The sequence below is a fragment of the Parambassis ranga genome, chromosome 8 (assembly GCF_900634625.1).
Source record: "Parambassis ranga chromosome 8, fParRan2.1, whole genome shotgun sequence".
NCBI classification, from domain to species: Eukaryota; Metazoa; Chordata; class Actinopteri; family Ambassidae; genus Parambassis; species Parambassis ranga.
Window position 1 is genome coordinate 4,347,956 of NC_041029.1, and position 16,782 is coordinate 4,364,737.

The following is a 16,782-nucleotide window of genomic DNA, read 5'->3' on the forward strand; positions in this document are numbered from 1 at the left end:
CTGGAGAGGCTCCAAGACCTAACTGGAACCGAGCCATGGTTAGTAGTAACTAGTTTTCCATATATTAAAAAACAAACCTGCTTTTATAAAGGTCTGTTGTAAATGTTATTATTCACTAAAGACATGAACACTGATGGATTTCTATCATCATCACACCATTTACACTTTCTTAGTTCGGATAAGTCCTGACTGGTTTTGACCTCCAGTTCCTAATGCGCTGATGCTGTTTCTAAAGACAGTGGGGCAGTAAATGGTCCACAGCAGGGATCAGCTCTGCCTGACGCTCTGTCCTCTGAGGACACCCAGCAGGCAGCTGCCGTGAGCGTGCCAGCTTGGTTAAAGGGACGGAAGAACCGGCTGTTCTCCCTGCACAAACATGACATCATAGACAGTGTATATTATGGCTTTGGCAGCATATCGAACCTCTTAAAACATCTTAAACTCCTTCACACTTTGGATTTCCACTTGATTCAGAGTAAGTATAAAACAAGGGGTTCCATAATCACAGGTCTGACAACAAAGATGCAGCTGATTCTCCCGCTGTGTAGTTCAATGGAGTCAAATGTTGTGCTTTTATGAGGATCAAGCAACCCCTGGTAGAGTTTGTTCTTAGCCAAACATGAACCCCCCACTCTTGTTCCATGCACATCAGTCCCAGCAAACAGCTGGAAGATGGGATAAAGCAGCTTATTCCAGCAGATCAGCGAGCAGGTTGACTGTTGGGGATAAACACTGTGTTGCTACAGTGCTGCTTCTCCTGGTTTTGTTGCACTGAGGGCAGACTAGAATGTCCAAGGATCAGAAAAAATTAAGAACTGCAGCTGCAGCCTCTGGGAGCCTCCAGCAGGGATCCCCTGCACAATGGATGACTGTACATATTGCCAATGTATTGACCATCACCTGTACACTCTGCATGATGCATTGTGGGATACACTGAGTGCACTCTATAGGGTTTAATGATTCTAACAGCTCTACAACTTCACAGTGGTTTGCTCCCACTGAGCTTTGTGATATGATGTATGTGCTGGAATCCAGGTGGAATCGGGGTTTGTTGGAAAGAACGGGGGTCGCGGGTGACTGACGTCAGAGGAGAGAGACGTGAGAGAGTTCAATAAAAGTTACGTTTGAACTACCGGGGGCTCACGCAGTGATTAAATAAATGTTACACTAGATGTGACCTCTTAACCGCTATCTGGCCGTTTTTCCTAATTGGTCCTTGAACGCAGCACAGTGACTCTACCTGGCGGTACGTCCTCACCGCGCCACCACCACGCAGAGTTTTGACTCTTGTGCTGTGACCGTGGCAGCAGTCAGAAGAACCACGGTGCGGGCGGAAAGACACGGAACTCTGTTTGAACAGATGGGTTAAGGTCCGTCAGCAGACTTTAATTATATATATATTTTTTTAAAACAGAGGGGAGCGGTGTCGGTGTTTTGAAGTGGGGGGTATGAGTGCTGACACATCCACGCAGCCAGCGCAGGCACGCGGCTCTCCGCCTCCTCCACAGCGCGGGACCAGGCCGGCTGAGGAGCGGGCGGAGAAGTGATGAGTCTCTGGGACGGAGGCGCATCCTGAGAGCCTCGCACCACCAGCAGCAGCAGCAGCGTGAGGGGGTCCCACTCCTGGAGCACATTTGGATAACATGTCTCTACTGAAGCAGAGAGGGAGGGAGCTCGAGAGGTTTGACGGACTGTCACTCATTTACTGGTAGGTGAAAAAAGTTTATTTTGGTTCCTGCTTATAAAAAGTCTAGCTATGAGTTTACGTGTCTTTGAACGTGACTTCCTAATAACTAATGTTCCTGTTTTACATCACAACATTTGTGCTAAGTTTACATTTAGGATTTTAAACTAGTCTTTTATTTTGAAAATCGCCACATTTAAAGAGCTTGCTGCAAAGGTCTACAAAATAAGACAAAACAAAAAAATAGGCTATGTATGCTGACATGTGCTTTTCAGTAACAGCATCTAAAGGCAACAGGTAATCACTCAATATGATAGATTTTAGTCGTGATTGATTGGGGGGGAAGGGGGGGGCAGTTTGTTGGTTTTGTGCTTTGTGTGTTGTCCTGATGGGAGTGAGTCTGTCAGCTAAACGTAGGTGCTGAGTGGGCTGTTGAGGCTGGGTCAGCCCGGGGAACGCTTAAATGCAGGCTGAAGGGTGAAGTGATATAACACTGCTGGGTGCCGCTGTCTCTGGAGCCAGCTCACCACCTCTCTCTCTCTCTCTCTCCCTCACACACACACACACTCTATCAGAACCAGCCCCTCCCAAACAAAAAAAGTTGCCCTCATGTTTCTCTCCTCTCAGAAGTTGCCCGAGCTCTGGGACTACTTTCTGATTTATGTCTCAGGAGCACTAGAGTTTAACCCGGACAGCAAAGATATAGATCTGGGACTGTTTCCCCTCAGGATGAACCCCACCATTAAGAACAGGTAGGTCTGTCCGTCAGGAGAGAGCTCAGTGTATGTAATAAATGTGGCTGTGAGAAGGATGTAAGAAGGAACTCTTTAACACTGGTTGGTGATTTTCAGAATATTTTCACTATGTCACTGATGCTATGCTGAACTCTCCATTAATAATATAATGACATTAAGGCTGCTATTGTGCAGCCCTGTTGACAAAAGGCAAGAGGAAAGTGCTTGAACACTATAAGCGGATTAAATGTCATTTCTTAAGGTGCTTTGATTTAATCCCGATTGTCTCCCTGCTAGTGTTTTTAACCTTGTGCGTCCTCAGCAGAGGTGCATGGAGCATGAATCACAAATTGCAGCTGCTGAAAACAGGATGTTAAGACAGGCAGACAGATGGTGTGCTGCTGCTGAGCACAAACGTTGCTCTTTTTCTCTTGTCTGTCACTTCTACTTGTATTTCATTTTTTTTTTTTTGCTGTTGGCACTTGATGCTCCAGCCATCCGGCCAACATTTTTTTTTTTTAAGTTCAAATATCAGGCTGTCATTCTCACTCACCTCTGAGCATGATGGATGGAGCGCTCTGTGTGTCTGCAAAATTGTATTCAACGTTCATTGAGACGAAGCTGTCTGATAAGAGAAATCCAGCCTCAGATTGGAGAGGCTGCCTGGACTTAAACCCATTACAGAAAAGGCAGTGGGAGACGGTGAGGTTTTTAAGCTAGCTTTATTGGTAATTGATTAGATTGGATGTAGAACAGCTGGGCCAGATGGAAGAATGGGCGACATAGAGAGCTGGTGATGCCAATTTATCCCAAAAAATTACACACACATTAATCTGAAAAACTGTGCAAGTTGAAGTCAGTACCATTGATTTCACCCTGATGATGGCTTTGCTATCAGTGTTCTTCATATCTATGTTGATAGGTCAAAATGACAGTTTCTGTTGGGGCTAATGGTGAGGTGTGATTTAAGTGCAGTTCCTTAAGTGGCCACTTGAAGCTGGCAGTAAAAATGTGACTTGACTGCCATAGAGACCCACTTGAAGGTACAAAACCCTTCAGGAAACCTACTGGTGACGTCCAAATTGATCATTTTACATCTTTGTTTTGAGCTTCCCCCTTATACATTTTGGATTCAACTGTGTTGAGAGTGTGTTAAGATAAGAGTAGGTGCTACATCAAAAATGCTGCATTTTATGAAGGTGTATTTTGTAATCATACCACCAAGTGCATTTGTTTTTTTACTCTCTGCATCTATCAACTAATTTGCTTCCTAAGTAATTTGTCATTGTTTGGAAAATTGCTCTGTGAAGCCGTTGATTAGATGAGAGAGAGGGACTGAAGAAGCAGAATGTGCTGTCAGAGGGGGGGGGGCTTCAGCTAGGCGCTGGGAACCCCTGATCTGACACCAGATCCATGAACAGTAATTACACGGGCAGACAGAACAACGCATCAAAGCGGCCCATTACTGACAGCAGATACAGTGAGGCGCCCCTAACCAGGACACAGCAGAGCCGCTCATCACCCAGTGCTTACATAAGGTGAATTAGATACATTAAGATCATATTCTTTCCCTCCTTTTCAGAATGTAGTACGGTGACGTCCTTGTGCTTGCTTGTTATGCATGCAAAAGGTACGGAAGTATGACGGTGGTGCATTTATGGACAGTATCAGTGACGAAATATTAAAAAACACATTAGAAACCTACTAAAAGAGCACATTCCCAGTGATGCATACAAACATATTGGCATTACATGTCATTATGTGCAGAACCATAAAACACGTCACGATGATGTGCTTCTCATATGCTGTAATGTGTGATGTGGGTAGACAAAGAAAATGTCTCCACAAAGAGGACGCAGAAATGCTTAGAAGGCAAAAAAAATCCCTAAAAACACCACATTCGACATAGCCAGGAATGTGCAACTGAGCAGATTGTTATCAGTGTGACAGATTTTTATATAACGTTCTCATATGGAAATGCTTCAGGATTCACTTTAAAGTCTACACACAGGTCAAAACTTCTCAGATACATAGCCCATGTTTGTTTGTGTCCTTGACATGATTCTTATTGTGATTTGACTACAGGCTGAGACACTGGTGGCAGGTGTGACTGGATGCACCCTGACAGGTTATTTACTCGGCTCCTGTCCTTTGGAATTCAGTCCTCTGGTGGCACCAAACGTCACTTCAGTCCTGCTGTGACAGGGGAAAAACAACATGCTCTCATTAAGTCACCTGTCCTCGGTGTCTTTATCTGGGACACATTGTTGAGACAGTGTCTTCTATGTTAATTCAAGGTCATTATTCAACGAGTAAAATGACAAAGCACAGCCTGGCAGGTATCCTGTTATTTTTCTGCTATAATTGCTCCATTTCGTCGCAGCTTCAAGTCAGTACAAGTCTAAAATCTCCAAAGCTCTAAATCTGACATGTGAAAAGTAGCCAATAGGAACTTTTCTTTGTATGTAAATGACCACAATCCTCTGTTCCAAATGTATTAATCTATGATGTCAAATTTAAACGTTGTTTGGAAAAAAAAATTAAATCAATTCCAGGCTCCAGTTTTTGTCTGCCAGCTGTGCACACCTGCAAACGCACCAGTTTTGATCCGCTTATCCTCTGTCAGACGGGATTAGGATCACTGGTGACCTGTAGTCTTCAGGTGATTCTGAGTGGAGTTCCAGTCTGGGCTTTATTTGGTGCCGTGGCCACCTGAGGACATTCAGAGTCCTGTCCTGAATCTTCTGGTCCGGCTGTTTTTGGAGCAGGACGAGCTGGGGAATCCCACACACACACACACACACACACACTCACTTTTATTTATGGATGTGCTTATTGTTCCTGCAGTTTTGCTAGAAATATCCAAACTATGTTTTTTTTTGTCACACATGCGAGCAAATCATAAAAATGTCAACAGAGTCAACAGAGAGGTGTGCGTTACATAATAAGGAGATTAAACTTGTGTGACCCACAGAAGCTGATTGTTTGCGGCGCTTAATCATCCAAATTCAGGGATGAATGGTGCGTAAGGTGCTTGTGGCAACGCGCTGTGCTCTCGATCACCTCACACCCGAAGGTCGGTCCTGCTTAGTGACTGGATTTTTGTTGTTTGGTAAGTGTCAGCGTACTTTTTGTCCTTACAGCCTTAGATCATCAGTAGTTTTGCCCAAAAAAAACTAATGTAATTATTGAACAGGCTAAAAAAACTGCATGGAGAATTATCACAACATATTGGTTGGTGTTTCTGTTTGATAGGGATGCCTACTGTAGAAATGTGTACCGCTGGGATCACATCATAAATGTGTTCTCAGCATCTAAAGCTAAAGTGAACATGGCTGCCAGGTGTGTGGCGGTTGGGTACTTCTGAGCTCTGGCTTATGTTTCCTTTACTTTCTCCTTCTGAAGCTTCTTTTTATGGGTTTTTTTTTGCAGACTCTTAACAGATACCATGCGAATCAGCTCCATTCCTCCTTGTCAGGTAAAAATCAATGCGCTGTAATGGAATTCCAATTCGCCCATTATCGACTCCTCTCGTCCCTATTCCCTTCGGTGACGATTGATTTGCTGGGAATGACTTCATTGGGTTTGATTTTTCTCTCCACAGAAGATGTAGGTCCTGAAGCAGAATGCTGACTGCTTTTGGCCTCCAGGGAAGTTTGCTTGTTGCTGATTTCTCTCCTCTCCCTCCCTCACAACCTATTGATGTTTCCTCACTTAGCTGACTGGTCCGTTGGGTCTGTTAGGGAATGTCAGAGGTGTCAGGCAGGTGTCTGTTTTCAAGTAACAAGATATACATGGCCTGCTGGTTGGTGCCCCTAACACTTGTAATTAGCTGAGGTGGGTTCAGTGTCTTTCACAGAGCTGGAAGCTAATTTAAGTAATTAAAGAATGTCTCTGCTCATGCATTTCTGTGTCTGTAGGATGGAGTAGTTTATGTGATATCAATGCAAAAATAGACTTCTGTTCGGACATCAGGAATGACCTCCTGTGTCATGACAAAGACAGTATACAGCTATGCATGTTTCTGAAGTACCATTTTGAGTCTCAGTGGGAGTGTTGGCTGTGTCACACTCTGCCTAAATTGTAAATGCAGGCAAAGAGGTGGAGACAGGGGAGCAACTGCAGAAGCAGGAAGCTGTCAATCAAAGCGGTCATGCCCATAATTATGCCAAATCCAAGTCCTCGTATAGATATCCAACCATACCTTGTACAGTTGTTACAACATAGGAACTTGTCAATAGCGACCAGAGTCATGCTGTAAACATGTTTATTTCTGCTGCATGTAGCCCCGCCCCTATAGAGGCCACGGAGTAAACTGCAAGGTTGACCACTTCTGAACGGGCTTCATTTCCCAGCCAGGGTATTATATTATAAAATACCTGCATAACTGTGGTTTATACGAGAGACCAAAGTGCTGTGAAGTGATGTTGGCGTGACACTTCCCATGTCAACCAGTGCTTTTTGGAAAGGTCCTGCATCTCCTTGTTGGGTATTTAAATTGCCATAAAAACGGGATCACTGCTTAATACAAGTTCACATATAAAAAAGATGAATAAATGTGTACAAAATATGTCTTTAAATGATATATGCCAGACTTATTTGCAGGTATAGATGTGGTCCCTAGCAACAGTGTGTTCTTTAGAAGAGATGACTGCACTCCACTGTGATACATAGAAATACACTGAAATACCAGGTCTGTGTTCACAAACTGCTGACTCAGTGTACCTCTCCACAGTGTATCCTCCCTGCTTATCACATTGCACCTCTCTCTGATCCGCTTATGTCAATTTCAAAAAAATTCACAGGTACTAGCAGGAAACTAACTAGGGCAGACACAATCTGTAAGGCATGTCCTCACCCTGTGTCTGTCCAGCGTGTGTTTTGATTTGTTCATTATGTAACTCTCTATTCTTCTAGTGTGTAGGCAAGCAACTGCTTTCAGTTCAGAGAGCTTAAATGTTTGAATATTCCTTAATCCCTTCTATTATTAACACAGAACTTTCCCCCATCCTGTTTTTTATTTTTTTGGAAATTAATTTTAATTCACGCCAGAAAGGTCAAAAGTACATGTAATTCTAAATTGTAAACATTAAAACAATGCACTCATCTGTCCCGACTTTACTTTAGAGGTTTCTACATCAAAAGCTGTCTTGTTCCCAACTTCTCCTTGAAAAATGAATGCAGGCAGGGAGCAACATCGGTGAAATAATCCCCTCCTAATCAGCTGTACAGCCACAGTGAATGCTGCATCTGTATCCTTGAAATATGCAAAAGCTAAAAGAGACTTATTAATACTTTTAAATGAATATTTCAGAGCTTGGAGAAGCCTTTGATATGCATTATCTTGTTTTTCCACATGTTCTTACGGAAGGTCACAGAGGCCATGAGATATAATTATTGTTGTTTCTCAAGATTACAGAATAATTATGTGAGGATGTTGGCATCTTTATTATAGCAACTGCAGCAGAGACCTATAAACAGTGTCTAATAATATCCTATAAATTTCATATTAGCGAACTGTGGAAAGCAGCATGGAGGCCAGAGAGCAACAGCTACTTTTGTAGCACAGGAAGTGTGCTTGAATGGAGACATTTGTGCATTTTGTGCAGAATTTAAACTTGTTGTTAGAGGTGTAAGCTGTGTATGCAACATCAGCAGCTCAGATATACTGAGGCTGTTTGCTCAGTGGGAGAGGTTTATATATTATATGGAGGAATAGTACAAATAGACAGCTACAGTGAGCTGCAGGATGAAATGTTCTCAAGCTTTTTGCTCTCTAGTGCGTTGGCAGAAGGAGCTCAACGTGAGCTTATGACACTAGCAGGAAGCCGCACAAATGCAGCTAGTTACCAACAGGAGTGTTTCCAGGGGGACCCCAAAAAGTGACGGACATTGGCAGGACACTGCTTTGTCACTTTGTCACAATTTATCAAAGTCTGCTACTCGTCAGCGGGCATGGAAATGAGTTGAAATAAAACACGTTGTTTGGTTAAATATCCTCATCCTGATGATTATGCCTTTTCTTAGCCCAGACAGGTCCGTCGCTTTTTTGCGGTCCCCTGGAAACATTTCATGCTACTGTGCTTCTTGCAGCATGTCTTTGTTAGTAGGACGTTTTTTTGTCACATTATTCCTTTTTGTTGTGCCAGCAGTTTTTTTTAAATGACTGAATCAGCATTTTATGGTCTTGTAGAAACATTTCTGTTGTTGTGTGTAGCAGCAGCTATATGTGCTGTATTTCCAGAGCCTTATGGTTTATTTATTTTGCATGTGTTTTTATAAGTTGCAGTACTGTGAAGACTGCAGACACTCCTGCAGCATAGCTATGCAAATATATCCCCATCTGTATTTATAAATGGCCTTTTTTATACTCACAGTGTCCTGAAACTCCCTGAGAGCGGCTCGGATGTTCTTGTCAGTATCTGTAGAGGGCAGCCTTGTAACTGCAAACGCATGACAGGGATCACCCATCTCTTTAGTTTTTGTCTTGTCTTTGTATCGCTCTCTATTGCACACACATACACACACCATCATGATAACACAAGATTTAGAAGTTTGTGTGTGTGTGTGGGAATGCACGTGTGTGTGTCTCTCTGTGATTGGGTCTGGGCCTGTTTGATTTCTCAGTGTGGATTGGATAATCCCATAATCTGATAACGACCCACTGTGCAGATTTAGTGATTAAAGTTCTGAGGCAAATGGTCGTTGCTATGGCTGCCAAACAGAAGAAGATGAGAACAAATCTGTGTGTGTGTGTGGCTGTGCGTGTGTGTGGTGTGGGCATGAGGGAATTTATATTGGCCGTACAGAGCAGTGTTTATGCAAATATACACACATCTGTGGTAATTTATACTATTAGAATTATTCTTCAATGTAAATCCATTTTAAGTGCATTTTTAAAAACGGAAACTGGCATTGAGAAATTCTACTACTTTTTTGGTACTCTGATAAATTATTAGATGAGGCAAATTTCATTTTATATCCATATTTCTTTACCTCATCTCTGCCTGAGATTCAAATTTTTCTTTTTTTTCCAGATTTTCTACAATGTGATTTCTAGATCTAAATTTCAAAATAAAAGCACACATTAGTGTCAGTCATATTTGTATCCGTTCTGCACAGAGTGTAGGTCTGTGTAGTATACAGTGCAACAGGTTTACATGAGACATATACAGTATGTGGTGCAATATTATCAGTGGATGGGTGTATTAATTATGCAACAGCTTATGAGAGAATAACAGTCATATTCAACAAAGTGGACACAAAAACTAAAACTAAAAATGTGTGGTTTTGTATTAGGTATTATTTGCTCACATTTTAGCATGTCAAATTCTAACAGGCATAACAATAATCATGTTGATCTGCTGCCCCCAGGTGGCCAAAACTCAAATAATGCAGCTTTTGTTTTATTAAATTGTAAAGAAACGTTGATAATCTAAGTATATACGAATGAAAAATTATCACTCAATAAAAACATGATCAAAATCCCAGATAGGGTGATCATCCTCATGGAATAAATGGCAACACCCTTCAGCCCTTTGCCTTTTTTGTTTTTGTTTTGGTTCAGGTTCAAAGCGTCCTTCAGTTCTTCAAAGAATCTGGCAAAGATGCTTTGAAGAGCCGCTAAGCTTCTCTAGGCATTAGATTAAAAAATGCAGGATTTCATATGTTATGTAATTCAGTGACTGATCAAAGTAAACGCAAGTCACCCAAATGAAACGCACATTGTGCAATTTTGGTGGATTACCCCAAACATTGGGTTTCCGTTCCAAACCGATGTTTGGAATGTTTGGGATATGAACGGAAGGGAGATGATGGCTTAAAGGGGACCGACACTGCTTCTGTGTACTGTCATTAATACAATGTTCCAAACTGTGATATTTGTCTAAACCTAACCAAGTAGTTTCAATGCCTCAACTTAACAAACATGAAGCCATTTTTATTGTTAGGTCGGACAGGCCAAAAATAAAAGAAAACCACTGACACACAGACCCCAGCCTCATGGGTGACAGTCTGGAATGAAGGTACAAGTACATCTACCTCACCCTGATTGTTAAGCCTCACAGTTTAGATGTATTATGTGTCAAAGTTCATGTTGTCCACTGTCTGTATTTAGGATCGTATTGTGCCTGTTGTAGTTGTCCTCTTAATCAAAAATGTGCCTCATGTTCCATTAAAACTGAAAAAAATGTTTGATTTGTGGTAGTCAATCAAAGGCAGCCACCAGCATGGGACAACAACAACACCACCACTGGTGACATGAGGTTCCCCAACCCTGCTGGGAGTGCAGGAGATCCTGCAGCTGCACAGTGACTTACAATAAGGCCTAATGTGTGTGTGTGTGGGCTGCTGCTGTGGGGGTGGGTTGTGTTCCATCATTCTTTCTGTCTTGGTGCTGTTATTTCACAGAGTTATTGGCATTCTGGGGAAGTATTACATCACTGAGATGATGAAACTTGGATGTAAAATCTGTCACTCCGCACACACACACACAAATGTACAACTTGTCAGTCACGTTAAATCACTTTGTGCCTTTGGGTGTGGGCACGTCATCGGGACTTCAGTTTGATTTTCAAACTTTCACTCTCAGGTTTCCAGATTTGTGCATGGCCCAACCGATATGACAACAGTGACATGTTGACTTGACTGTAGTAGTAGTAGCCACTACTACAACAGTCAAGTGTTTACAAAGCTTATAGCTGTGCTCCTAAAGCCTGTCTCTGGACTCCGTACAAGACCTCCGGGTTGGGTAAGGTACTGGACGGCCTCCAGCTTCTTCTAATCTCAACAACTGGGTAAACATCAGAAACTACAGCCTGGCTTTTGACAAATTGTCAGCTTGGTTGTCATCAGTAGCTCTGCTGCCACTGCAAAAGAAAACAGTTTATTCCACTTGAGAACTTAAAAAAAGAAGTCAGTCAGAATATCACATGTGAGTTATGTGCCTGTGCAGCGTGCAAAAATTAAAGCTGCATTTTTTATATTTTTTGGCCACTTGGGGGCAGGAGACTCAGCTAAAATCATGCATCATAAAAAGGAGTAAAATATGAATACATACCAGACGATAACATCTGTATGGTTAGGAAACATGTTGTATAATCTGTGCTTACTATTTGGAGTATGTGAGTAGCCCTCTTATAAAGGCCTATATTTAGCACGTTGTTGTGCCATATGGATTTGTGTGTATTATCCTTTTGCCATAAGCTTATCATCTCTTCATCAATTGGCACTCTTCATATCTGCTTGGCAGCTGCGTATATTCAGAGCCAATGTTAACAACCAGAGCCCGACATCCAGGCTTTCCCACAAACCCAAAGAGCATGTTCCAAAGGTTGAAAGTGCCTCTCGGTGTTGCCAGGTATGTTTTCAGCTGTTTCACACTGACGTAGGCTGGTTTCACTCGCTGATAGTTTACTGTATCTGCACCTCTCACCAGGGACTGAGAGGCTGTACTGAGGTTATGTTTATAAATGTTTTCTCATGTTTGTCAGAGGAAATGTTGTATTCAGGCTGCTACTATGGGCTTGCAAGGTTACTAAAGAGGGTTCAGATGACTTGACTATATTTTTATTATTTATTGTATGCTTAATATCTTTTAGTTCATATGATTAGGAAGTATCACCAGCATTTGTACGCACTCCCTGTAAAGGTGCTATTTGTAAAACAACAGTTTTTAAATTCCTGCTACTCACTGTGCACACATATATTATAATGCAGCCATTTTAAAAACGCTTCTCATTTATTCGTAGTTCTGTTTTTGTTGTTACACAATTAATTAATTTGCTAATCTGACTTGGATGTGGCTGCAATGCTTCACAAAAGCACCTTGTTTAGCTACTTCTTGCGACTTGAGGCCTGGATACAATACTACTCTTCAATTTAGACTGAAGACAGACCAACTCACTAGTCCATCTAGTGGTTCAAGGTGGTATTACACCTGAGGGTATGTTGCTTATTTAGCCAGCTAGCATGTTAAATTCAGTAAATAGCTCCAGCTGCTGTTAATTCCTCACATTCTGATAATTTGCTTATTTTAAGCAAGTAGAAACATGTTTACAAGATGGCGGACTGCTCATTAATGACCACAAAAACTTTCGAGCTATAGCCCGAACAGGCAGCATTTAAACACAGATGCTCAGGGGCTTGCATGACACATGACAATACTGAGTAATGGAAGCCAACTGCGGATTAAATTGCAGGTTTCTAAATGGAGAGCGGGGCACTTATGTATTAATGTGTTTAAAGGCATTTAAGCCCTCCCGGTTGTATTTCAGCTCTCTGGCTCAACAAGCAGACAAATATTTTACAGTGTATAAAAACCATTTATCTGTTTGAGTATTTGGTCAAATCAACAATGCATGTGAATTTAGAGTTTTATTTTAACAAGCATTTGCGTCATGATATAACAAAGAAATGTATAACAGAGGAAGATGAAGGGCAGAGTGTGCAAAACGTTTGGGATAAACATCCCAAAATCACTTCCAGACTCGGTGCCTTTTTTTTTAATCAGTGACTTTAGTTATGTAACAGATTAAACGTGTGGGTGAAGGTGGAGATGTTTGGAGCAGCGGGCAGTCTGGTTAACTGGAATTAGAGGCTGCTTGTGCAGTCAGACCATCATGGGGCTGCGAGCTGAGGGTTGACAGCGGGGGGAACTGCGACCGTCCGTCCGTCCGTCTCACCGGAGAAGCGGGCTCCATGTCAAAATGCCAACCTTTTCAGTCATGTATAAAGGAGCTGTCATTATTAGCAGGTAAATAAAAAAAAAAAACAGAATACACGCGTGGTGTTTGGTGAAGCTGTTTGTGGTTGTGCGTGTGTGTGAGTGAGTGTGGCGATTTGTGGAGATGATGTTAAGGATTTTTGTTTAAGCGCAAAGGAGTGTAATTCGAAAAAGAATAAATACAGCCGAGTGTTTAATTAAACTTTGGCTCGTCATGCGTGTGCGCGCTCATTCTGGTTTTATTGTAAATGCGTAAAAGAGGTGCGTAAAATGTGCCAATTGTGCCTATGCAACGTAGCTGTTAATGCAAATATATATCAACGTGTAGTTGTAACACTCTGAGTGAAGTCTGCTTGCGTGTTTTTTTGTTGTTGGTGTTATTTTGGAAACGATTCCACTGAAGAGGATAGTCCTGTCTCCATCTGTCGTCTGTCCCCCTCATCGCCGTGCGTAACAGAGCTGCTTGGACACGGTGCGCTTTAATTTTGCGCATGTTAAAATGTATGCTCGGCTTCTCCTAATGTTATCTGTAAAACAAAATAATCAGAAATGTAAAGAAACAAAAAAGGCTGTAAACGATGGATCACACCCATTTGGTATTGATTTATACCATTGTCCGGGGAGAAACATCTCTCCTTCTGTTAACGTCTGAAGAACCTGGGGACAGAGTGCGTTTTTATTGAGCTACCATAAAAAGCAGTGGTCTTTAGATCAGCTGTTGAACTCTGTTGTATGCATTGACCGTTGATTGTGCCTTTACATGTATTTAATTGTGTTGTAGCAGACTCTGTCTCTATAGTATAACCGCAATTGGACAGCACGTGCTTACTGCACGAGTCTCATGATGCACGTTCAACCCACGCTAGAGTAATTCATCCTGGACTGTTGTCAAAGCTGCCTTGTAGCAGCAGATAGAGTCTAGATGTTATTAAATGTGGATGCTGGACACTTGATATCAACAAGTTATTGGATTTATACAAATATTCCATATAATGTGGACGGTGGTTCTGATAAAGAACTTTATTTTTAGATTTCTGTAAGACTCATCTTGCTTTCTTTCTTAAGTTCCTGTTTGTTTTTGTGTCTTTTAAATGCGGTAAAATACAAGAAGAACATTTAGAACAGATCCACTGCAGACCTGTGAGGACTGCATGCACTTCACCACCACAGATTTGATTGTATATACTTATTCGGCAGTAGTGTGGTACTAAAGGTTGAAATGAAAACAAAACAAATAATAATGCTCCACACATGTTTAAACATTCTGAATAATGCACTCTGCTGCTGACAGGCCTCCATCAAGAGTGTGATGTTTTTTTATTTAAAGTTCTGTGTATCCTCAGTTAGCTTCGGCCTCGTTGTTTCACTCACCGGAGAGACAGTGTCAGGTTGCTAGTGGTGAACTCTCAGCAGCTGAAATATTGATAAATCTACTTGTCATTCGGATGCAAGCAGACAGGGAAACTGAAAGCTACACTGCCAAGAGAAGACATTCTTCCAGATTCACAAAATGACTACAACAATTGATGATGACTATTTGTTTATTTAGTGTCCAGTATTATAGATTATATGAGAGTAAAGGCATTTTCTTAAAGGTAGTGTAGGGGATTTTGAAAACTCAGTGAGAGTCAGCCAGATTTCGAAAGAAAACTCACGCCCCTTTTCTCTCGGAGCTCACCCCGAAGCCACGCCTCCCAATCACATCACCTGAAGACGAGCTGCGGTCTGTGACTTCGGCCATCATGCACGTACCTCTCTGGTGCGCGCAGAGCAGGAAGAGAGAGACAACCAGCCAATACGCCACGCAGGGTCCACCCGGAGGATTGGCTGATGTTTTTAGTGTTTTATAGCTTCCACAGATGATTCATATTCTTCGTTTTAATGCGAAACTGCCGAACTAATTGGATGCTATCGGATTGTAAAGAGAAGTTACACTAATTTAACAAAAAGTGCATCAGAATAAAATCTCCTACCCTACCTTTAAAAGCTTAGATTAGTAAGGAGGTAACCAGGCTAATCACAGTGATGGATTCTCATGTAGCAAAGTCACAGGACACTCAATTACACAAACTTTTATTGATTCTTCTTATTTAGTATAACTGAACTGCTGGTCTCCGTCTGCCAAAGTATGTTACTTTGTTGATTTTCCTTCAGCATGGCGAGGCTGTGTGTCATCCTACTGTGAGGTCGGACAAAGATCATGACAAAGCTTGCAGCAGGATGAAGGATGGTTGTTCTGGTCACCTTTACCTGGAAGCCGCACATTGATTGCTGTGTGGTACAGATACATTTACACCTCTCTCTCTTTTACCACTGCTGAAATGACTTGGTTAGGTTTTAGAAAGGGTTGGGTCTTGAAGGATGTGTAATAAGTCTTGGTCCTGGACAGTTAACTCTGTTTTATATTGTGTCAAATAGTCGTAAAGTGGTTGATTGTTTTTCCAATGTACAGGCCTGTGGATTCCTCATTGCGTTGCCTCTGTGTTGCGTCACCTCTGCGTTAGATGAGCTTCTGCCTCTGTGTGTTACTGGGCTTGATCTCCACAGGAATGTGATGTTTGATGCTGTCTCTGAAAATGTCAGTTGCAAATCTGACCTGTAAGTGGCAATCAAGATCACATTCCATGTGTGCTGTTTGCTCTTGACATGCTGAAAGCTGATCAGTTATGAGCCAAGCCCTTTATTGCCCACAGTTTGAACTTTGTAAGTCCCTGTCACCTATGGGAAGCAGCAACTTTATGACACAGACCTAAAAGTCAAGAATCATCAAGTTCAATTCCACTTCAACAGTCCTACTGATTGAGCACCATGATTCTGACACACCAATCATTTTCTCTTTTCTTCCGTCTCTCCCTTCCTGTGTTCTTCCTCCTCTTCATCCTTCCATCTTTAACAGGACACTAATGGGTCCGTACGGAGTAGACCGAGCTGTTCATTCCATGGAGTTCACAGACTGTGAGAATGGCCTGGGTAAGTTCAAATAAAACACAATACTTCTGTCTTTTCTGCATCTGCTCATACACCTCAGAAGACATGACTGATTTTTAATAGGGAACGTGAGGTCATATTTGGTCCTCTGTACGTCCACAGAGTTAAGAAAAATTATGAAAATTCTTACTCTATCTTCATTTCTCTCACTGTTTGTGGTCTTTAACAAACCTGTTAAATTGTTTATGTGCTGCTCTAACAACATCATGCCCATCCCTGTTCAGCCACCCTCCTCTGTCTGGCGATGAAGCCCGATTATGAATAGCTGAAATCATATAAGTCCTACATTTAAAGGGATTTTCTCTGCAGAGTAGGTATCCTTGCTAAGTATCACTGTGTTTGCCTGTGAAGGGAAGTAGGTCATGTGGCAAAGCCCTAACCCACTTAACTCTGCTGGGTTAAGAATGCAGGAGCTGCTGTTGTTTTTATCCTTACTTCACTTCAACATCGGCGTGCTAGTGGAGCTTCTGCCTACGCAGGGGCAGACAACGCAAATGTGCATGAATGCAATTACAGTCAAACTGTGAAATATCCTGTTGAGTGGCTTTTTGTAAGTGGAGGAGCTTTTGTATTCATAAAATTCTACTCAAAACAAAACTGTAGCTCGGTGCAGACCCAGGACGATGCAGAAACCACCTGCTGTACATGAGAGC

General features: G+C 42.0%; 1 protein-coding gene across 10 annotated transcripts in view; it reads left to right on the plus strand.

Annotated features, from left to right (window-relative positions):
• The first annotated feature begins 1,277 nt into the window (after positions 1-1,277).
• LOC114440280 (syntaxin-binding protein 4) overlaps positions 1,278-16,782 on the plus strand; it is a 34,327-nt gene continuing 18,822 nt past the window's right edge. For 3 of the 10 annotated variants that reach the window (XM_028412626.1, XM_028412628.1, XM_028412627.1), the window contains exons 1-2: positions 11,679-11,776; positions 16,038-16,111. In XM_028412626.1, coding sequence (XP_028268427.1) covers positions 11,688-11,776; positions 16,038-16,111 — 163 coding nt within the window. In that variant the 5' untranslated portion in view covers positions 11,679-11,687. Of the gene's footprint in view, positions 1,709-11,040; positions 11,168-11,678; positions 11,777-13,008; positions 13,172-16,037; positions 16,112-16,782 lie in introns of those variants that run through there. The other 7 variants (XM_028412624.1, XM_028412625.1, XM_028412631.1 and 4 more) reach the window with 5 other exon arrangements.